Genomic DNA, 23704 nt, shown 5'->3' with positions numbered 1-23704 from the left:
TTCTTTGGACAGCTATCTATTCAGGGCCTTTTCTCATTTAAAAATTTGGTTTATTTGTCTTTCTATTATTGAGTTGTAAGAGTTCTTCATGTATTTTTAGATATAAGGCATCTATCAGATATATGGTTTGCGAAATTTTTTTTCCATTTCGTAGGTTGCCTTTTCACTTTCTTAATGGTACCCTTTGAAGCACAGTTGTTTTTAGTTTGGGCAATGTCCTGTTTATCAATTTTTTCTTTTTCTGTTTATGCTTTTGCACTGTTTAATCACTAGAGATCACTAACATTTATACTTACATTTATACTTATATTATCTTCTAAGAGTTTTAGAAATAGATTTCTTATATTTAAGTCCTTGATTTATTTTAAGTTAATTTTGTATGTGTGGTAGGTGTTTGACTTCATTCTTTTGCATGTGGTTATACATTGTCCCAGCACCATTTGTTGAAAAGACTATTCTTTCCCCATTGTATTGTCTTGGTACCCATGTTCCCTTGTTGAAAATCAGTTGACCATAAATGTGAGGGTTTGTTTCTGGACTCTGACTTTTATTCTATTAATCTATATGTCTATCTTTATACCAGTACCAAACTGTCTTGGTTACTGTAGCTTTGTAGTAAGTTTGAAATTAGGAAGTATGAGTCTTCCTAATTTTTTTCTTCTTTCTCAAATTGGGTTATTTTGGGTCCCTTGTGTTTCCGTATGAATTTCTGGTTCAGCTTGTCAGTCTCTGCAAAGAAGCCACCTGGGATTTTGGTAGGAATTGCATTTAATGGGTAGATCAATTTGGGGAGCTTTGCTATCTTAACAATATTAAATCTTCCTATCTACGAACATGATATGTCTTTCTATTTACTTAGGTCTTTAATTTGTTCTTTCAACAATATTTTGTAGTTTTCAGAGTAAAAGTTTTGCATTTCTTTTGTTAAATTTATTCCTAAATATTTTTTGATGCTATTGTAAATGGAATTATTTTTAAAATTTAATTGCTTCTTTATATAAATATAGTTAATGCTTTGTGTGTTGGTCTTATATCCTGCAAGCTTGCTGAACTTGTTTATTAATTTTAATAGTTTTTTAGTGTTTATGTTTTAAAGGGCCCATTTGTTGTATCCCCATTTAAGATTAATGGACCTCAAAAAGTATTATTTCTGCAGATATTGGCTATAAATTAGGGGAAATATACATCCTAAAAGTGCTTTTAAGACTTTTTCTATTTAGCAGGACAGAAGCTATTTTATATGTACCTGACTTTGCATAAAGAAGTTGGGAGAATGCCAGTGAACCAACCTTTGCCCTCTTTCAAGAGTGCTTAATTTAATATATCTTTGTGGTTAACTTGCTTAGGTTTTTCTTTTTCTTTTTTATGATAAATTTTATTACAAATGAAATAATATGCTCTTGGTAAATGTTTAAAAAGGTACAGTACAAAAGGATAGAAAATGAGAAATGAAACTTAACCCAGTGTGTTCTACCTTAAAGTTTCTCATATGCCCTTGAAAAGCTTTCCTGTGCATATATAACCATATATTTTAGCCTTCAAATAAAAGCAATGGGAATCACATCTGGCTTCTTTTTAACCTCACCTTTCTATTTTTATACATACAGACCTACTTCCTTCTTTTTTTCTGATTACTGGTTTAGAGTTGGTTTTTATTTTACAAGCGAAATATACAGCTCTTCTTGTAAAAACATTATTGATAAAGCTAAAGTCCTGTTGTATCAGCTTTTCTGTGTGCGTACTTTAACTTTCACTCCATTCTTATGCAGTCACTGTAATCACGCTGGTGTATATGTCAGGCTTTTCTCTACATTTACATGCTTATGTACCTCTCCGTGGAAAATCTATATAGTACAATGTATTCTCATGAAGAACATTGTACATGTTTTCAGCAAGTCTCCAAGGTCCAGTAATATTAATTTACAAAGATTGATCTCCTTTTTTTTTTTTTTCTGAGGAAGATTAGCCCTGAGCTAACAGCTGCCGCCAATCCTCCTCTTTTTCGCTGAGGAAGACTGGCCCTGAGCTAACATCCATGTCCATCTTCCTCTACTTTATATGTGGGACACCTGCCACAGTGTGGCCTGTTAAGTGGTACATAGGTCCGTGCCCAGGATGTGAACCGGCCAACCCCAGGCTGCCAAAGCGGACTGCAGAAACTTAACCACTATGCCACTGGGCCGGCCTCAGATCTCATTCTTTTTTAACTTCTACCAAGTATTCAGTAGAATGTACAAATCACAATTTAGTTATTTTCCTACTGGTATCTGTAGGATAAATTCTTAGATATGTAATTCCTAGAGTCAAAGTAAGTATTCATTTATAATTTTGGTGGATATTGCCAAATTATCCTCCAGAAAAGCTTTTTGAAAATATGAATTTCCACCTTGAATTAAGAAGATATCTGTTATTCCTCCCTTACCCTAATTACTGTATATTATCTAATATGATTCTGCTCCCAGTTCCAACATGTGGGTTGTATTTCCCCACACCACCAAGCGATTAACTCAATTCTGACACTATCAACCTGCAGAAAGCATCAAAACCCACAGGTTAAAGTTCAGTCTCACAAGACTACTGCCCTCCACCGCTGCCACCCAACACACACACACTTCAGACGCCAACTGCAAGTCCAGGTTGTTACCGGATGGTTTTGTTTGGCTATAGATTGGAGGTTCCAATGACCCTTTCTTTCGGTTTGATTAATTTGCTAGAGTCGCTCACAAAACTCAGAGAAACATTTTACTTACTAGATTACAAGTTTGTTATAAAAGGATATAACTCAGGAACAGCCAGATGGAAGAGATGCATAGGGCAAGGTATGGGGAAAGGGAAAGGGCACGAAGCTTCTGGAACTTCATAATCTCTTCGAGCGCTCTATCCTCCCCGAATCTCCATGTGTTCACCAACCCAGAAGCTCTATGAACCCCATCCTTTTGGGTTTTTATGGAGACTTTATTACATAGGCATGATTGATTAAATTGTTGGCCATTGAAACTGATTTAACCTCCAGCCCCTCTCCTCTCCTGTAGGTCTGGGGGTGGGTGGACTCAAAGTTTCAACCCTCTAATCACATGGTTGGATCCTCTGGCAACCAGCCCCCATCCTTAGTTACCTTGACTTTCCAAAAGACACCTCATTATGGGCCAGCCCCGTGGCCGACTGGTTAAGTTTGTTCACTGTGCTTCGGTGGCCTGGGGTTTCACTGGTTTGGATCCTGGGCCTAGACCTAGCACCACTCATCAGGCCATGCTGAGGTGGTGTTCCACATAAGCAGAGCCAGAAGGACCTACAAGTAGAATATACAACTATGTACTGGGGGTCTTTGGGCAGAAGAAAAAGAAGAAGAAGAAAAAAAAAAGAGGAGTGGCAACAGATGTTAGCTCAGGTGCCAATCTTTAAGAAAAAAAGACACCTCATTAACATAGCAAAAGACATTTATCACTCTCATCACTTAGGAAATTCTAAGCATTTTAAGAGCTCTCTACCAGAAACAGGCAAAGAACAAATATATCTTATTATAAATCACAATATCATATCAGAACTTTTTACTCTTTGCCAGTCTGATAAGTGACAAGGTAAAATGTAAATATCCATATGTAGATGTATATAAATCATTTTGATAAACTTCTCTCTTCTAGGTCTTTCCATTCATACTTTCCATGGGAACTTCTTTGTTCGGTCAACAGACTTACTGTCTTTGCCAAATGTAAACCCAGATGCTGGATATGCAGTACAGATGTCAGTGGAAGAGAGTCTTACTGACACTCAGTTGGTTTCCTTTCAGTCAGCACTCTTGTATACATCCAGCAAAGGTAAGTGTTTTTTTTAAATTGTGGCGAAAAGCACGTAACATGAGATCCTACCCTCTTAAATTTTTAAGTGTACAATACAGTGTTGTTACTATAAGCACAATGTTATAGCAAAGGTAAGTGTTTTGATTTGGTCATGTAGTCTTTGGCTTGTGATGAACTCCCTCTTCTTTGAAGGTAATTACTCATTTCTACTAAGCAAAAGAGTATTCCTAATCTTAAGAACTTTCTTGCTGTTCCTGGTAAGGTCAAGATGTTTGGTATTGTTTTCCTTAACCATTTTATTTAACAGGTATTTATTGAGAGTCAACTTCGTGTCAGGCATTGAAATATGTTCTGATGACACAACGGTCAATAAAACTGAATAAAAAAAATCCTTTTCCTCATAGAGCTTATTCTAGTAGGGGAGACAGACAATAAAGAGGATTAATAGGTAAAATAATAGTACATTACAAAGAAATTAGTTACAGAGAAATATAAAGCAGGTAAAGGTTTTAGGAAGTGCTGGGGGGATGGTCTTTTAAGATAGAATGGCCAGGAAAGGCCTGACAGAGGTGACATTTGACTTAAGGTTTGAAGGAGCTCAATGGAAGATGAGAAACACTTTTTAAGGTATAATTTGTTTATTTCTAATTACTTGATAATGTGTTTTGTCCTAAGGATGATGTGAAGGCCGGTTAAATGTATTTAAATTTTTTTTAAAAGATTTTATTTTTCCTTTTTCTCCCAAAGCCCCCCCAGTACATAGTTGTATATTTTTAGTTGTGGGTCCTTCTAGTTGTGGCATGTGGGATGCTGCCTCAGCTTGGCTTGGTGAGTGGTGCCATGTCCATGCCCAGGATCCGAACCAGCGAAACCCTGAGCCGCCAAAGCGGAGCACACAAACTTAACCGCTTGGCCACAGGGCCGGCCCCTAAATTTATTGTTTTACAGATTCACCATTCTCATCCTCTAACTCTGTTTTATCTCCTTAAAGAAGAGTTTTGAGAGGGCTTCTGAACTATGTCTACTCACCTTTACAACCCTCCAAAGTCTATAAAAAGTGTGTAGTAAAGGCATTTTAATGAAAACCTTTAGTATTAGAGAAGTTTAGCTTTTTCATTAGGATTATAATTGACAGCATACCGTAAATATAAAAGTAAGATGGATTTCTGACCCTAGATATCATTTTTTATTTGACAAAAGAAGAACATCTCAGTCTCCCTTCTGCTTATTGATTTTTTTCTTAACATTAACAAGAATAAATATGTAATTGACATATGGTAAACTCTACCGTTTTTTGTTTTTTTCTTTGAGGAAGATTAGCCCTGAGCTAACATCTGCTGCCAATCCTCCTCTTTTTGCTGAGGAAGACTGGCCTAGAGCTAACATCCATGCCCATCTTCCTCTACTTTATATGTAGGACGCCTGCCACAGCATGGCTTGACAGGTGGTGCGTAGGTCCACACCTGGGATCTGAACAGGCTAACCCCAGGCCACCAAAGCGGAACGTGCGAACTTAACTGCAGCACCACCAGGCTGGCCCCTCTACCATTTTAATGTACAGTTCCACAAGTTGTGACAAATGTGTTGTGTAACCACCACCACAATCAAGCTATCACAATCAGTTCCATTACCCCAAAAATCTCCTTATGTTTTTGTGGTCAACCTCTGTCTTGTTCCCAGCCCCTTGCAACCATTGATCTGTTTTCTGATGGTAAGAATGTCATATAAATGGAATCATATAGTAGGTAGCCTATTGTATCTGGCTTTTTTCACTTAGCATGGTGCATTTGAGATTCATCTATGTTGTTTCATCTACCAATAGTTTGTTACTTTTTATTACTCAGTAGTAGTCCAGTTTGTTTATTCACTTCCCGGTTGAGGTACAGTTGGGCTGTTTCCATCTTCTGACAATTTCAAATATATCCCCTATAAACATTTGTGTACAGATTTCTATGTGAGGATAATTTTTCATTTCACTTGGGTCAATACATAGGAGACGGATTGCTGGGTTGTATGGTAAGTATATGTTTAATTTTTTAAGAACGTGCCAAACTGTTTGCAAAGTGGCTGTACGATTTTGCATTCCCACCAGCAGTGTATGAGAGTTCCAGCTGCTCTCAGTGTTTAGTTTTTGTTTTTGGTCTGAGGGTTTTTGGTTTTGTTTTTAGCCATTTTAATAAAGTGTAGTGGAATCTCTTTTTGTTTTATTTTGTGTTTCCCTAATAAGTAATGTTGGATTCCTTTTCATATACTTACTGTTAGAAGTTTAGGTTGTTTCTCATGTTTTTTTTTTGGTCAAAAATGTGATTATAATTTCTATCCATGTATACAAATCTTTGGTCATTTCTGATAATTTCCCTGAGATGGATTCCTAGAATTGGAAATAGAATGTATAGAGATCAACTGTTCAGAAAAATCTTGGTATTGCCAGAGTACTGTTCTGAAAGATTTTACCAGTTTGTAATCCCGTCAAGTGCCCTTTTCATTTCAGCCTTTGATTTTGTGGGTGTATAGTTGTTGTTGCCAATTTCATAGGCTAAACATTGTATCTTTTTTCTTTTAGTTATCAATGTTTTTATCTAGAATAGAAGCTCTAGACAATGTTACACTTTTTTGTAGATCTTATTTCTTCTCTTCAGAAGTAATTTGTATGAGCTCCTCATAATATACATTTTCATTAGTCTTCATGTGTCAATACAGGTCATAATGTGGGTATCACCTCTAGTTTTTGGGTTTTTTTGGTGAGGAAGATTGGCCCTGAGCTAACATCTGTTGCCAATCTTCCTCCTTTTTTTTTTGCTTGAGGAAGATTGTCCCTGAGCTAACATCTGGGCCAATCTTCCTCTATTTTGTATGTGAGATGCTGCGTCATCATGGCTTGATGAACAGTGCAGGTCCACACCCAGGATCCAAGCCAGCGAACCCCAGGCTGCTGAAGTGGAGTGTGTGAACTTAACCGCTGTGCCACTGGCCTAGTCCCTCATCTCCAGTTTTTTAACTTGTTCTTTTTCTTTGGTGTTTAGGGTCTTACTGATTAGAAATTTAAGATCGACGTGATATTTGAAATTTGATGGTTCTCAAAAGATTTTCATTTTTGTTTTTTTTCTCCCCCCTGCTCTTTCTCCCCCTATTCCCCCAGTACATAGTTGTATATTTTTAATTGTGGGTCCTCCCAGTTGTGGCATGTGGGATGCCACTCATGTCCTGATGAGCGGTGCCATGTCCGTGCCCAGGATCCGAACCGGTGAAACCCTGGGCTGCCGAAGGCGGAGTGCGCGAACTTAACCACCCAGCCGCGGGGCTGGCCCCTTCTTTCTTGTATTTATTGATTTTTGTTGTTTTGGGTAATTACCAAAGAGAATTGTGACTATTAGTTGCTTTCTTTTAAGTTGTTTTCTGTGATTAAGGAGAAAAGTATAAGATTTCTCTGGACTTTAAATATCAAAACAGACTCTAGAACACATGTTGGAGTAGTATTGTCTTACAGTATATATATTAACTCAAATTTTTTTTTTTGCAAAAAAAGATAAAGTAACCAAAAAGTGTAGAAAAGAGATTTTTTTTAAAAGCTAGCATGTTACCATCATTTGAATACGATCCCTGTTGTCTTTTCACTAATAACTTGGACAAAAACAATTTCGTAGTCCAAAAATAGAAGAAATAAAACTAGAGTTTTCACTCATTAAACTTCTGATAACTATTTCTGCTTACTATATAACCCTTTTTGGTTCTAAATACCTATTTGAGACTCTGTTTGGTTCTGAAAATAAGTGATTTTTCCAAGTGACTTTAATATAAACTTTTTTTTTCCCCGTGCTGAGGAAGATTTGCTCTGAGCTAACATCCATGCCAGTCTTGGTCCTATTTTTTTGTTTAGTATGCAGGCCACCAGCACAGCATGGCTGCTAACAGAGTGGTGTATGTCTGTGCCTGGGAACCGAACCCAGGCTGCTGAAGTGGTGTGTGCTGAACTTAACCACTAGGCTACTGGACGTGGCCCTAAATTTTTTTATATAGATATCTCACTATCATTTGTGTGTTTTCCCCAAAGGTGAAAGAAGAATTCGTGTTCATACTTTGTGTTTGCCAGTAGTTTCAACTCTGAATGAAGTCTTTCTTGGAGCTGATGTTCAAGCAATTTCAGGGTTACTGGCCAATATGGGTAAGAACTGTTATTATCTACTATTGTAAATATTTTGCAAATAACAATATTAGGAAAATTGACATAGTTTTGTTTTCCTGTAAATAATTAGCTTAAGAGTTTTAGTGTTTTGGATCCTGTGTGTGCCTGCTAAGTAAACTATTTGAATGAAAGGATCTCCTACCAATAGCTTTTTCTTTCTTTGTTTTTTTTTAACTTAAATATCTTTATTGAGATATAATTTATATACTGTATCACTTAATCAATTTTAAGTGTAGAATTTCATTGCTTTTAATATATTTACAAAATTGTGTGGCCATTACCTCAATCTTATTTTAGAACATTTCTGTCACATCCAAAAGAACCTCATGCCAGTTAGAAGTTACTGCCCACCCCCTACTCCTTCCCTCACTGATGTTACACAGCTGCTAAACTGCTTTCTGTCTCATATCTTCCTACTCTGTACTTAAGTAACTGTATTTTACTTAATGTTTAATATTAGTGCTTAATAGCATTTTTATGAGCTCTGTAACTTGGATTACTAGAGACAGTGTACTATAAAGATCTTTTGACTTATTATGGTATTTGGGATTGAAAACGAGTTTACTATCATGCATAAATTTGCAGCCTTGGCCAGATCACATGGGCTAGCAGGAAATTTACTGATCTCTTTACTGCTTTACTCTCATCTCAGATATAGCAGCTTCTTGATTTTTTTTTTTTTTTTTTTGGTCCCTTTTTCAAATACTGAGAGCTTAACATCATTTTGTTTTTTTCTCCTTCACTGAAGACTGCCAGTGGGTTTATTTGCTTCAAACTCAAATCTGCCTATAGTAGGATTTATTACCCATCTTCTTCAATTTCCTTTTGAGAAAGTTTTTTTTTAATGGAGCCTGGTAAAGGACTCAACCTCACTTTAGTCTTATATGTTGTTAAAAGTTAAAGATTATGACCTAAGAAATTTGGGGATCACTGCCTTTATTTTTGGTTGAACTAATACTTTTTGGTAAAAGTATGATCATGATTATTATCTTTATTATTAGCATAGCAACAACTATATATCAGACAGTATTTGTGAATTTAAAAAATAATCTTAACTTGCTTCACAACAAAGTATTGGTTCTATTACTAAATTTAGTTAATCCCAGTATGCACATTTTTTCACATTTTATCAAAATCTTTAAAATCAGGATGTCTTCAATTGATGACGTCTTAGAGTTACTGTTGACTAGGTGACAGTACTGTCTTCATTCTGTCTTGCCTATGTACAGATTTGAACTAGCAGTTAATAATATCACTTCATTGAGTGTGCTTTTGGAACCACATGAATTGCATTTGGTTTTAGTTTGAGAAGTCTTCAAAACAACTATAGGTTTTTAGTATTGAAAAAAATCTTGAGTATGCAGAAATGCGTATAAATAGAGTGACCTGACAGATGATGGAAATCGTCTAAACAGTTCTGCAAGAGCTCTTTATATAAATATAAAATAAAAATTCTCTGTGTTAAGAAAGCACGTGTGTTTAATTTTGGTGGTGTTTCTTTCTCAGTGGTATATAAAATAACGTAGTGGGTTACAATTAATGTCTTAGATTCGATGAAGTACAGTTTTCCCGTTTTACAGATAAGGAAACTGAGGCTCTTGAAGGTTAAATTGTTTGCCAGATTGTCATACAGCTAAGTAATAGCAGAGCAGTATTTCAACAGAGGTTGGTTTGATTCTCCAAAGTATGTGCTTTTAACTGCTATGTTTGGCACCTTGTGTATGTAATAAATGAGAGAGAGAATTTGTATAATTTAAAAAAATCTCTCTTCTGTCCTTAACAGTGGGGTAGCTAAACTTCTGTCTTCTTTCTCTTTTGTCCTTACTCCCACTTCTTGTAGCTGTTGATAGGTCTGTGACTGCTAGTCTGAGTGATGCTCGGGACGCCCTTGTGAATGCCGTCATAGATTCTCTTTCAGCTTATCGGTCTTCAGTCCTAAGTAACCAGCAGCCTGGACTCATGGTTCCTTTCTCATTGCGGCTTTTCCCACTTTTTGTGTTGGCTCTCCTTAAACAGGTAAGAGAATCAAAACCAGAAATTAGTACAGTGAAAGTGTCAAAAGCAAAAATTTTTATCCTGTGAATCACTAAACATTGTATATATAACTTTATGCCAGTTAAGTTTTCTGAAGACAGGGACTTTAACTCTTAAACTCTTAACTCTTTCAAACCTTGAGAGGATTTTTAACCAGAAGAAGTTACAAAATGCTCATTTAAAGCATGTGCCTTGTTTGTAAGAGTTGCTCACTGAGTATTCACCAGTGTTATCAAAGATGCAAATGATGGGGGCTGGCCCCGTGGCTGAATGGTTGAGTTCTCGCGCTCCCTTCGGTGGCCCAGGGTTTCGCCGTTTGGATCCTGAGCGTGGATGTGGCAGCGCTCATCAAGCCATGCTGAGGCGACATGCTACATGCTACAACTAGAAGGACCCACAGCTAAGAATACACAACTATGTACTCAGGGGCTTTGGGAGAAAAAGGAAAAAAAAAATCTTTAAAAAAAAAAAGATGCAAATGATGATCAGTTTTCTGAAACAAGAACTGTGTATTTTATTGCTAGAGCAAGAAGTCACACGTGAGACTCTTCTTTTGGCTCTTTCCTGCTCCCTACAAGTTTCAGCCACATTCTGCTTCTTTATTTTAGATATGCCTTCTCACACCTGTTTACCTGTTTCCATGGTCTGCATTGTACTTTCCTGTCCTTGTCTTTGAGCTCAAATGTTTTATCTGTCTGGAAGTTACCTTTCCTTCTATGGTCCTCTAGCTCTTTGTGCATATATTTATTTATAGAGTTTTCCATTTGATACTTATTTATTCGTCTCCCCTCTTTGCCCTTTGCCTCTACCCCAGGCTCCCAAGCAAAGAAGGAAAGGCTGGGCTGGTGAAGGAGGCTCATTTTTCTAGTCTCCAAAATATAATGTCCAGGCTTGTAGACTTAGGGTAACCTTCCCTTATAAAATTTTACTAAAGGGCTGGCCTGGTGGTGCAGTGGTTAAGCACACACGTTCCACTTCGGTGGCCTGGGGTTCGCCAGTTCAGATCCCAGGTGTGGACATGGCACTGCTTGGCAAGCCATGCTGTGGTAGGTGTCCCACACATAAAGTGGAGGAAGATGGGCACAGATGTTAGCTCAGGGCCAGTCTTCCTCAGCAGAAAGAGGAGTATTGGCAGCAGATGTTAGCACAGGGCTGATCTTCCTCAAAAAAAAAATAAAATAAAATAAAGTTTTACTAAAAAGCTCATGTTAGTAACTCACCTGGGGAAACATCCTGGATTCCAGAATTGATCAAGGACTGCTCTGGGTCATGTCAATTTGTATACTTTTCTGAACTCAAGGGTCAACCTGTCTGGTGTATGTCGTCTCTTCCAGGTGAGAAGGGCAACCCACTACACCCTGTTACGAATGGCTTTTGAATCTACTTCTAGTTTCTTTAACTCAAATTATGTATTTCCACTGATGAATATAATATAAATACACAGAGATTACATAAATATTTAAATTTTAACACTTAAAAATCTGAGATGTTCCCTCTTCAAGTCTTTCCTTAAATGCTATCCTTTCACTGAGGTCTGCCTTCCTGATCTCCTCATTTAATATGCAACACTCTCATCCCACCCCACCCTGACATCCTTTCTCTCTCTTCCCTTCTTTATTTCTTTCCATAGCAGTTAACACTGACACACTGCATATTTTGCTTATTTATTATTTACTTCTTCCTTACTGGGATTTTTGTCCATGAGGACAAGGTGGTGGTGTTTTTTTTTTTAAGATTGGCCCTGAGCTAACATCTGTTGCCAATCTTCCCCCTTTATTTTTCTCCCCAATGCCCCAGTACATGGTTGTATATCCTAGTTGTACGTCTTTCTAGTTCTTCTGTGTGGGACGCTGCCTCAGCATGGCTTGACGAGCGGTGCTAGGTTAGCACTCAGGATCTGAACTGGTGAACCCCTGGCCACCAAAGTGGAGCGTGCGAACTTAACCATTATGCCACTGGGCCAGCACACCCCTGACCTTTTCTTTTTCGTGAGGAAGATTCACCCCGAGCTAAAATCTGTGCCAGTCTTCCTCTGTTGCTGCCACATCATGGCCGACGAGTGTTGTAGGTATGTGCCTGGGATCTGAACCTGCAAACCGAGGCTGCCGTAGCAGAGTGCACTGAACTTAACCACTATGCTACAAGGCCAGCCCCAAGGACAACGATTTTTATCTCTTTTGTTACACTCTGTCCCAGCACCCAGAACAGTTCTTAGCACATAGTAGGTACTCAGTAAATATTTTTAGAATGAATAAATGGAACTTCCCTTCTTCCTTTCTGCATAGTACTTTTTTTCTTTCTTAGTAACTATCCACATACCACTTTAAAAAATCTTGAGCCTTTTCTAATCTTCCCTTATTTATAGTCAATGCACTTCTTTGTTTTTTTTTAAAGGTGTTTTTGTTTTTTGGTTTTGTTTTTTCCTTCTCTCCAAAGACCCCCCGGTACATAGTTGTATATTCTGGTTGTAGGTCCTTCTGGTTGTTCAGTGCACTTGTTTTAAGGCATAATTTCATTGCTGTTATCTCTCTGCCTCTTTCTACCCGTTACCATCAATAGGAAAGCTTAAAGCCTTACCTCAGAACTTCAGGGGCCAGCCCTGTGGCCGAGTGGTTAAGTTCGCGCACTCCACTTCGGTGGCCCAGGGTTTCGCTGGTTCGGATCCTAGGTGCAGACATCGCAGCGCTCATCAGGCCATGCTGAGGTGGCATCCCACATGCCACAACTAGAAGGACCCACAACTAAAATATACAACTGTGTACTGGGGAGGGTTTGGGGAGAAAAAGTAGAAAGAAAAAAAAAAAGATTGGCAACAGTTGTTAGCTCAGGTGCCAATCTTTAAAAGAAACCAAAACTTCATTATTCTCCATGAAGCCAACATACCAGTTAAAACTCACAATTACTTATTAACTCTAGTCTACTAAGTAGCTTCCCTCATTTGTATTATTTTTCCTGGTTGATTTGTAAACTTTGTTACATTGTTTAATTTCTCTAACTGTAGGAGAAACAAGGATAGTAAACCACCATTAATTATCACCCAGCATTTATAGAACACTTAGATCTTTGGTCCTTCATATGTGTCTTTATTTTGTCATGTGCTGTATAACTTTATCCCTCTCGTAGTGGTGTCTAGATTTTTACATCACTATCACTATGTGGTAGATAGAGTGTTTAGATCTATTTCACTGATTAGGAAACAGACACTAGAGAGATCAAATGACTTTGCCATGGTCAGGTAATTAATTTCTCAAAACTTAGGTGGGGATATAGCCACAATTTAATAGCTGTGTGTGACTTCTTAAAAGATATTTTTCAAAGAATAATTAACAATAAATTTGCTAATTCTGTATGAAGATATTCTTTTAACAACTGATATTTGCAAAGTTTTATATATGTTTGTTAAATACCTCTTTTTTTGGATTTGGGGGTGGTTTTTTGTTACAGAAGTCATTCCAGACTGGGATGAATGCACGTCTAGATGAACGCATCTTTGCTATGTGTCAAGTAAAAAATCAGCCCTTGGTTTACCTTATGCTCACAACTCATCCCAGTCTGTATAGAGTTGACAATCTCTCAGATGAGGTAAGATTGATTCATTTTTTAGTGGCTTTTACTTGAAGGTTTATAAGCCTAATTATATTGAATCCATTGTGGAAATGAGGAGGGGTTTCTTTTTTAAAGCTTTTAATTTTATTCCTTTGCTATGTCTGTGTGAAAAAAATTTGGTTTTGGGAAGATTCTGAAAATAGTGCGTAAAACAAATTTACTTAAGTTGCCTAAGACAGATCTCCAGAGCAGATCTAAGTAAATGAATAGATTGTGAAATTGACCAGAGCAACCTATGATTTATTTATTTAAACAAATTGATCTGAAAGGAGTATCCTGAGAATGAAATTACATCTGAACACCCCAGGTCAATGTTTAGTGCAACAGTGTTCTTGAATTAAAGAAAAAATATTTATCTAAATTATAACATTATTTGTCCTTGATAGGAAATTTACCTAAATTAAAGTCACAGCATGAAAATGTTAAATCATAGCCTTTCTTTATGAAATTGTAATCAAGTTAGGCTATGTATGTTGGAAGTAATATTTTGCTTAAAAACCTTTCAAAGTTTAAAGAATTTAAGATACGTTGCGCACATATATATATATATATATATATATATATATATGAGAAATTGCCTGTTAAATTTCACGTAACTTTTTAGCAAATGATAACTGTCAATAACATTATTTGTCTTACAAAAATAACTCAGGATCAATCCTGTGTCTCACAAGTTCAAGTAACTGGACCTATCCATTTCTCACATTAAAAAATGGCAAATTAACATAAAGATATAAATGGAATATTGTATGTCTATAATATGGAAACCACCAAAAAGAAAAACAAACCTCTCATAAATGTATATCCAAAGACAAGCACTATTAGCCTGTCGGTGTATTTATCAGGACTCTTTTGGTTGCAGGTAACCTTAGGAAGGAAAGGGTACTGATGGCATTCAAAAACAAAGCTTAGGAAAGAGTAGGGTAGAGCTTGACTCAGATCTATAGCTCAGATTCGAAGACTTTCTTTGCTTTGCTTCATTCTTTCAGATCAGCCTTCTCTACAAGACTAGAAAACTCTGCCACTGATAGCTTCCCTTCTTTACCACCAGAGAAAGACAAGGCTCTCTTTCCTTATTTCACATTAGAAAACCTCCAGGAGAAATTTCTGATTGGCTAAATTTGGGTTATAGTCTCTCTCCTGCTCCCGGCGTGCCCTAAGGCCAGAGGTCTTAAGGTGCTGAGGTTAATAGTCCCTCACGGAGCTAAAGCCTCATCACTGGAGGGAGAATACCTATTAGTAGGTCAGTACTTTATTTACTTCCTCCCTTAGATAAGGTTTAATTGAGTATGGAATGTAAGCACTTAAACTTATTTTTGATAAAAAATGAATAATTACAAATATTTAAGGGATATGTGTGTGTTTTCAGGTAACAGTAGTATAGTCACTTATAAATGAGAAACTTCCATTTCTGGCCTTAATAAATTTTAAATTAGAGAGAACTATTAAAATCTCAATTGCATTAGGCTTTTATTCCTCCTTCAGGATGTGCACATGACCTAAGCCATGCAATCAGCCATTATTATTAACTAAATTCCAGACTTTATTTGGATCTCACTAATGTCATTTATCTGTTCAGAATACATGGGTATTGATTGTATTTACTGTATTAGTTTTTAAAATAATAGTTAAGATTAGAAGTTAATTTGGCTTTATTCGGATTCAGAGTGGCTTTGTTTAGATAAGTGATAAATAGTTCTTCATCTTCTTCATATTTAAATATACTAATTGTGATTTAGCTAAGTAAAGCCCAAAGTCTCAGAGGTAACATTCATTAAAAATTTTTTGTGTAATTGTGATTCCATGTTATCTGTATCTACAAGCTTTAATCTGTTGCTGAATTCCTCAGGGAGCACTCAACATCAATGACCGAACCATACCTCAGCCGCCTCTTCTTCAGCTGTCAGTGGAGAAGTTGAGCAGGGATGGAGCTTTCCTCATGGACGCAGGCTCTGTGAGTAGTCTGACTGATCTGGATCCTTCTCTCTGCCTATATTACTGTACCTTCATTCCCTTTAATCTCTCTCTTCCTGAACAGATCATATGCTGTTTAATCTGTGTCTTTTTGTATTAGCCACCTTCTCCCTCCATAGCCTCCTTCCATGCCAGGTACAAAATGTCTTATCATGGTAAATAGTAGTTACTGTTAGTTCACTTGAAGGCTGTACAATCTCACTAGACCTACTCATCATTTTGGTCTTTTAAAACATACTCAGTGGTAAAGGTGAGTCAACAGCTCACTGTTACACTATATCTTAAAATAATTTTCTCTCTGTCCCCAGGTACTGATGCTTTGGGTTGGAAAAAATTGTGGACAGAATTTTCTCAGCCAAGTTCTAGGAGTTCAAAACTATGCGTTAATTCCACAGACTATGGTAAGACTGTCTTATTGTAATGATTGTAGTAGATTTAAAGAGTGTTTCAAATGTGGCCAAAACACAAATATCCCGTTTTGAAAGCACAGCATAATACTAAAAGCTTTTCCAAAAAAGAAAATGTTCCCACAGATTATGTTTCTCTTCCAATTGAAAATACTCATTTTTTGTTTTAAAGGTGTTCTTCAGGTTATTTTGCATCACTGACTTATCTGTTCTTATGTGTCTGACAGTATACTATTTTAGGGAGAAAGTAATGAATTTAATGGCAAAAAAATAGTTTGCTACAATTGGCATTAGTGTTATGGCTTTTTTGTTTTTGGGTTTTGTGTTTTTGACAAGTGATTTCATTGTTCTTTAGTAGGGTCCTTTTAACTGCTGCTTTGGAGAAAAAACTAAGCTAATTGCTACACGAGCAAATGACTTGTAATCAGTGTCAGTTGGATTAATACTGATTATTGAAGAAAGTAATGGACTCTATCACTAGCTCTGTGACCTCTGACAAGTTACTAACAGCCTCATTTGTAAAACAAGAATGCTGTTGCTTATGGAGGACTAATTGAAATAATCCATAAGAAAGCATTTGTTAACCTTTATAGCATTTGAATAGTTTTGAATTTTGAAGTTATAATTAATTATAACATGGTCTTATTTAGTGTCAATTGTTTAGTCCCTACTCTCAGTTTGTTGCCAACTTTGGAATATGTGTTTTATGTTAGCATTTTTTCATATTATGGGTTTAACTCCATTCATAGATGTCATTAGGAGATTCATGTATTTAAAAGACATATAGGTCAGGATTATAACTAAGAAAAGCACTAGCTTTCAGGCTTTGAGTAAAACTACTGGTCTGGATGACTAGGCATTTTAAGTAACGAGATAAGAAATTGTCATATTTGTAACAACTGCCTGAATGATTCAATCAATTCTAGATGTCATAATAAAATGAAGAGGTAGGATGTTCTTCTAGATCAGGGCTCAGGGCTGGGCAAACTATGCCCAAGGGGGCCTGCCAGCTGTTTTTGTAAATAAAGTTTTATTGGAACATAGCCATGTCCATTCACTTGTGTATTGTCTATGGCTACTTTAGTGAAACAAAGGCAGAGTTGACGAGTTGCAACAGAGGCCAAATGACCTGCAAACCTAAAGTATTCACTGTCTGCCCCTTTAAGAAGTTTGCCTACCTCTCACTAGAAAATTGTGGCATGTAGATTCTTAGGCCCCTCCGCACACCTCCTAAATCAATATCTGCAGGTCAGCAAGATCCCCACGTGATTCATGTAGATGACAAAGTTTGGGAAGCACTGTAGATGATACATTAGATATATGATTAAAGTAAGTTAGATATTATTGGTTTTTGTTTAATAGACAGACCTTCCGGAACTTGATACACCAGAATCTGCCAGAACAATAGCTTTTATCTCTTGGCTTAGAGATCAGAGACCATTTTTCCCAATACTTTATGTAATAAGGTAAGTTGAATTTTTCATTTGCTAATTGTGAAACAATTTGTTTGGCCTTGCAGGGACCTGTTTTGAGTCATAGATATATGTGACCTATTGCTTAAGCACACCCTTTAGAAGAATATAGGAAAAAAAAGAAAGAAAAAGAATTTTCAATAAATAGTACTAAATTATGCTTTATATCTAGTTGTTAGTAAAAAATGTGTCAACAGCCTCATGACAAATCCACTGTTTATTTTACTATTACATTTTATCTAATGTACATAAATATTTTGTCTTTTATTCCTAAGGGATGAGAGTCCAATGAAAGCAAACTTCCTTCAAAATATGGTAGAAGACAGAACAGAATCTGCATTATCATACTATGAATTCCTCTTGCATATACAACAGCAAGTGAATAAATGAACACATGAAGAGACTTGACTTAGTTATTTCTAAGGAAAGTCACAGTAGTGCAAAACACCTGAGAATGTGTAATACCCTCCTTTTCTATTAGGTTTGTGGACTAATGTGATGATTATATGTTCTCACTGTGATTTCAACAAACTATAGCAAATAAAGGACCACAGCAGAGAATCAAACGTGCAACTCTGAAATACTGTATTTTTCAAATCAAAGTATATATATATATATCATCGGATACCTTTTTTCCTTCGCTGCCAATTATGTTTGAGTTGTTATGGATTGAAATAAGATGAGACAATATTGCAAAGGCAAAGTACATTTTGTAAAATAAAGACTTCTGTGTTCCAAATGTATATTTCTCATTTTTTTTCCTGAATTTTTGGCTGCTACATTTAAAACCTCACAAGACTAAGTGTTGCAGGGAAGTTACAAATCCAAGATCATTGATAATGATCGTTTTAAAATCAAAAAATTTCAGAAGTAAATAGTATGTAGAAAAACTAAAATCCATTCCCCACACCTGTTTTTTTCCTCTCTTTTAAGGAAGAAAAGAAAAAGGATCATCATATTACTAAAACTAGAATAAACTAACTCTAGGTTGAGAAGACTATGAAATAATACAGTCAAGCTTTAAAATCTGTCAGTATTCTCTATACTTGAAGAACAAAGTCACTTTGGTTTGAAGTGAAAACTATAAGTAGTTTTCAATTTGATTGCAGAAGACTTGGACACACTAACTTACTCTGCAGTGAAAAGAATCTGAACCATCTTCATAAATACGTTGGGACTGGCAAAGATAATAGGGAGATGAGACACTTTAGTTTTCTTGATCCTTTAAGTGGGTTTTGTTTGGTACATTTCTGCTCTGTGATGTATAATAAAAGTGTTATATTGGTGAAATGAGGATGAATGAAAGAAATTAAAGGTTTCTTAAATACTGTCTCAAATGCATCAGTAACATTTTCCTAAGGAGTTTAGTAATTAAATTGGAAGCCGCTCATAAAATATTTATTCATGGATATTAAAACTTATTAAAGCATGAATGCTGCTGTTTGATTTGGTGAATGTTAAGATTACACAAATCCAATATGTTGAAGTTATGAAAGAAACTTGATTTCTGAACATGCTCAAGAGACTGGTTTTTTTGATTCAGCCAGAGAAATATTAAAGTCAAAACCATTAAGTGAATTTTGTTTACAAATAGGTAAATTATAAATCTGTATATTTAAAGTGCTGTGATAGAATATCTGTAAAAGAGTTTGGCCCAGTTTTCACAGATTCATCTTGTCTTGTATGAACTTCTTAAAGTAAAAGATGCTCATGTGTAATACTTGATGAAAGATTTTTGTTTCTTTGTTTTAATGGGTTAGAAAAATGTGTTTACAATCTTGGTCTAATATGATCACCAATGAAATAGTAACTTTCAGGTTTACATCAATATGAGCTAACTTTAACTGAGTTGCTTTGGGATAGGGAAGAAGCAGGTCCCACTAGAGTATACACTACTGCTTGCCAGCCAGATCAGAATAATTGTTTTACAAAAATATCATCTCCCTTAAGCAGTGTTAAGGTTTATTTTCAGTATGCAAGTGGTACATAGAACTGGAAATTTTATTGAAAGCTGCTTCATTTATTAGGAAGCAATTTTCAAATTGTAGCAAATTAAAATAAATGCATATTTTCCCCTCTTTTAAAGAAACTGAGTCATTATTATGCACTGATGTTTCTTAAAATAACTAAAATTCTCTTCTTAATGTGAATTTTAAATGTGGATATTTGTAGGTCCTTTCTTAATAGTAGTAACGTATCTTCCAGAGGGAAAAGTTTGTGCTTCTAGGGACAATAATCTTCCTTGTGCCTCACTTCATCCCTAAGTGGGTATGACTCTTGTTATTACCACATGCTTTGTTAGTATATTTCACAAATTTACTTAAAAAATTATTTTAGATATTGTGTAACGTGCAATCCAGAATAATTTTATAATAACCAGGTCATAAAAAACATGACTTTAGTTAGGATTAGGATTCACAATATTTGTTCTCCAGATAATGAGGGAATGAATGAACTTTTTGGAGATGGTGATATTAAGCAATTATTTTTTGCAATATAATGTGTTTTTTAGTTTGATTTGTTTTTGTTTTTGTTTTTTGCAGTAGGGTACTACCTGCTATATCATCTTGTATTTCTTTTTAATGTAAAGCAACTAATATTTACACTATGCCATATTTTTTTTATCGTAGTTGTAAATTATGAAAGATCCTTGAATTTTCTACAGATCTACAACTACTAAAGTAACAGACAAGGGCAATCTTGGTATTTAAATCTGAGCATGGCAGTTCTACCATAAAAATACTCTATTTTTCTAATTTCTAGGATTTTTAAAATAACATTTCTGTAAGTCTGACATTAATATTCACTCAAGCTGTACCATTTATTTTAGTTTGCATATATTTCATTGTTTTAATTTAATGTATTGAGTCTAATAGACTGTTTTACAATAATTAGAATAAAAGATTTATTTCTTATCAAAGATGCATAACAGCTATTATCTAGGGGACCACCAAATGTGATTTCAAGATTTTGTTAACTTTACAAATAAAATCCTTATATAGAAATTTTAATTTTGTAAAGTAGTGTATAATACTGTAACATTAAATTCTTGTTCTCAAATTCAAATATGTATTGCTCTTCAATGTGGTGTGTTAAATCTTGCTTCTCTGAAATGTTAGAGACAAGATTTGTCTTCCTTTTTACAGTTTGTAATTTTCACTGTTTTATTCCTGTAAAAAAAAAAGTCATTTGTAACCCATGCAAATAATTGTTTGAACTGTGCTAACTTATCAATTTGGCTATTCAATAAAGTTAATTGAAAGAGCTTATATATAGTACTAGTTATTTAAAGTGATAGGAATAACTTGCCCATCACTGAGTGGTGCTATGTTGTACATCCAAGTTAAGGAAACTGTTGTCTGAGAGGTCATAAACTGAATCCTTCACGCTGGGTTTGAAATTCTAGATTGAAAGTTTTCTCTTTTTTTTTTAATTCTCAATATGTTTAAGATACACTCCATTATCTTCTGGACCCTTTTGTTATAGATAAGATGCCTAGTGTCAGTCTAATTGTTCACTTGAAGATAATCTGTTAGCATTTAAGATTTTTATCCTTAATATTCTATAGTTTTACTACTCTGAGTTTATTGTTTATCCTGCTTGTTTTCCAGAGCACACTTTAATCTGAAGATCCTTGTCCATCTTCAATTCTGGAAAATTTTCATCTATTTTTAAAAAATTTTATTTGACATATGAAGCTACTTTCTGTTAAAATATTTGCCTTTCTGTCATTTCATCTATTCTTTTTTTTACCCTCAGAATTCCTCTTGTGACTGTGTCCACTTTGGAGTTTAATCTCATCTACTGAATTTTATATTTGCATAACTACATTTTTTATTTTCAAGATTTTTTTTATATCCATCTATTTTTGATTCATTTCTGCCTGTTTTTTAATAATGTATTAAAACTTCTATAAAATTCTTTCTGCAGTGAATTCCAATTCCAATTTTTAATTTGGCTGGCAGAATTTAAATTTTGTATTTCTACATGTTTGCTAGAATTTGGGTTTGTAGGCTCATTTGAGTGGGAGGGTTTTTATTTTCGTTTTAGCTCATCTCTCTCTGTCAAGCTTTCCCTCACCCTCTCCCTAAGAATGGGTTTTTTAATTGCATTTCCCGGCCCCTTCACCAAAACTAGGGCTGCTAGTGGTGATTTAGGGCTCCTGTCCTGCAGTGATTTGGGGATATCACCATTCCAGTCAACAACAGTGGAAAGTCTAGTGGTTGCCCTCTCTGCTGCCTCCCTATTTATAAAGCTGCAGTCCAAGGCTATGTGGGTCAAAAGCAAATGACATTTGAAGATTTTTGGAGGGAGGGCTGACCTCAGGCAGTCAGTTTGGCCTGTCTCCCCATGGTTCATGTGGAGCACTTTCAGGGCTCCTTACCCCATAGAATGTGCCACCATTGCCTGCTTTTGGACTTGCAGCCCAGCAAGCACCTGACCACTCCACAAGGCTTTGTGTTCCTCATATTTGATCTGCTGAGATGTTTCTCTTGTTTTTGAGTCCAGCTATTTCTTTTTTTCCCTTTATATCTTTAACTGTTATTGTTCTCGCTGTGTGGAATAGAGAGGGGTCCAAGCATGAATTTACTGCCTAAATTTAACCCCAGAAACTGAATTCTAGTTTTATCAGTTATGACTCAATCTGTTCAGCTTTGTATCTATTTATCAATAAAGTATTAATATTACCCTATGTACACAATGCAAGATCAAATAAAAATTATACATAAAACTCATTGAAAATGCCAAGTTTTAACACTTCCTCTAAAGGAAAAATATCTGCAACTATTCAGGTAAGATTAATCAGTGCTATCAGTGGTAGGCTTGGGGCAAAGTGGTAAATTAAAAAAAAAGAGAAAAGGGACAGCCTCCCTCTCTAGTGAGAAAGACAAATTAATACAAGTTGTAAGTAAGCATATCATTTATGAAAGAATCACATGTACCACTGAGAAGTACCAGGAAGTTTAATAAACTACACATACCTCACAAGGAAATGGTTCTTCAGAAATAAGCATGTAATATGAAGACTGGGACACTTTTAATTTGCACCCAACTGAATGAGTCATCATACATCAACACAACACTATCTGAAGAACCAAAATTTTCATTTGGCTTCTACAGGCTCTCTCAAATGACAAAAATCTTTTGTTTATCCCGGAATTGTATTTGGTCTTGACTCACCAGGACTGTACCTCATCAAATTCTGCACATTTGTTACTACTTATTTCAGTGGTAGAATTTTTTTAAAGCACAGTCTGGGGCTCAGAGAAATAGAACTGTACAGATATGCAGAGGAACCTCTTCTAATACTGTAAAATCATTCACGAGGGGGGCCACCCAGGGCATAGTGGTTAAATTCAGCGTGCTCTGCTTTGGCAGCCGGGTTTGAGATTCGCATTCCGTGTGCAAACATAACACCACTCCTTGGCCACTCTGTGACCGTGTCCCACACGTAAAGTGGAGGAAGACCGGCACAGATGTTAGCTCAGGGCTAATCTTCCTCAGCAAAAAAAAATTAACTAAGGCATGTCCCTAGGATTTAGCTTTTATCCAATCAAGTGAGAAAGTTCATTGTTTATACGTGATCTCCTTATGTTGTTGAATCCCAAAGATAAGTTGTTTGTTTGGGTTTTTTTTTTTTTTTAACATTTTTCTCAAACTCCTTTTCTGTCTGGGACGGGGTCAGGTGACTAACAGTTAATTACAATATTTTATTACTTTGTCTAAGTGGGGTTTCACCCGCTTCCTGAGTTTGGGTGTGACTGTGCAGCAGGCTTCATTACAGGGGGCCCACTAAGCTGCTTCCACCCTCTGCAGCCTCAGGTTCAGGCCATAGTGCCCTTGCCCTCTCGGCAAGGCTTGACAGAAGATTCGATTCCTTCACAGTTACTCATTCACTTAATCATTTCTGAGCGCCACGGCTGTATTAGACTCGTGGGTCCCAGGCACTTAGCTTACTGCGCTCCTTCCGCCTGTGTTGGTATAAGGACGACTATAATCCAGGCTGGATTCAGTATTATATACTATCATTACACTTTTATTCTGATTTTAAAAGTAATTAAAACATATTCTTGGGCCCCTAAGACCATCGCGGGCCCTCCATACTGCCTAAGGGATAAGCGGGCCCCGCTGGGCGCTCACACTCTTCTGGGAGTTGCCGCCGTGAACAAAACACAGTGCTTGTCTTCATGGAGGTGATATTCTAGCCAGCGAGAAACAGACAATACACAA

At 36.1% G+C, this 23704-nt stretch overlaps 1 protein-coding gene across 3 annotated transcripts in view; it reads left to right on the top strand.

Moving 5' to 3' along the window:
- The window catches only part of SEC24A (SEC24 homolog A, COPII coat complex component), a 67921-nt gene extending 47179 nt beyond the window's left edge, over positions 1-20742 (top strand). For all 3 annotated transcript variants that reach the window (XM_046665687.1, XM_046665685.1, XM_046665686.1), the window contains 8 exons: positions 3642-3815; positions 7849-7959; positions 9821-9996; positions 13459-13596; positions 15470-15574; positions 15903-15995; positions 17364-17467; positions 17749-20742. In XM_046665687.1, coding sequence (XP_046521643.1) covers positions 3642-3815; positions 7849-7959; positions 9821-9996; positions 13459-13596; positions 15470-15574; positions 15903-15995; positions 17364-17467; positions 17749-17863 — 1016 coding nt within the window. In that variant the 3' untranslated portion in view covers positions 17864-20742. The remainder of the gene's footprint in view (positions 1-3641; positions 3816-7848; positions 7960-9820; positions 9997-13458; positions 13597-15469; positions 15575-15902; positions 15996-17363; positions 17468-17748) is intronic.
- The last annotated feature ends 2962 nt before the right edge of the window (positions 20743-23704 follow it).

This window comes from Equus quagga, chromosome 7 (genome assembly GCF_021613505.1).
Source record: "Equus quagga isolate Etosha38 chromosome 7, UCLA_HA_Equagga_1.0, whole genome shotgun sequence".
Classification (NCBI taxonomy): Eukaryota; Metazoa; Chordata; class Mammalia; order Perissodactyla; family Equidae; genus Equus; species Equus quagga.
Note: the sequence above shows the minus strand (reverse complement) of the source record. Positions and strands in the feature narration are given on the sequence as shown.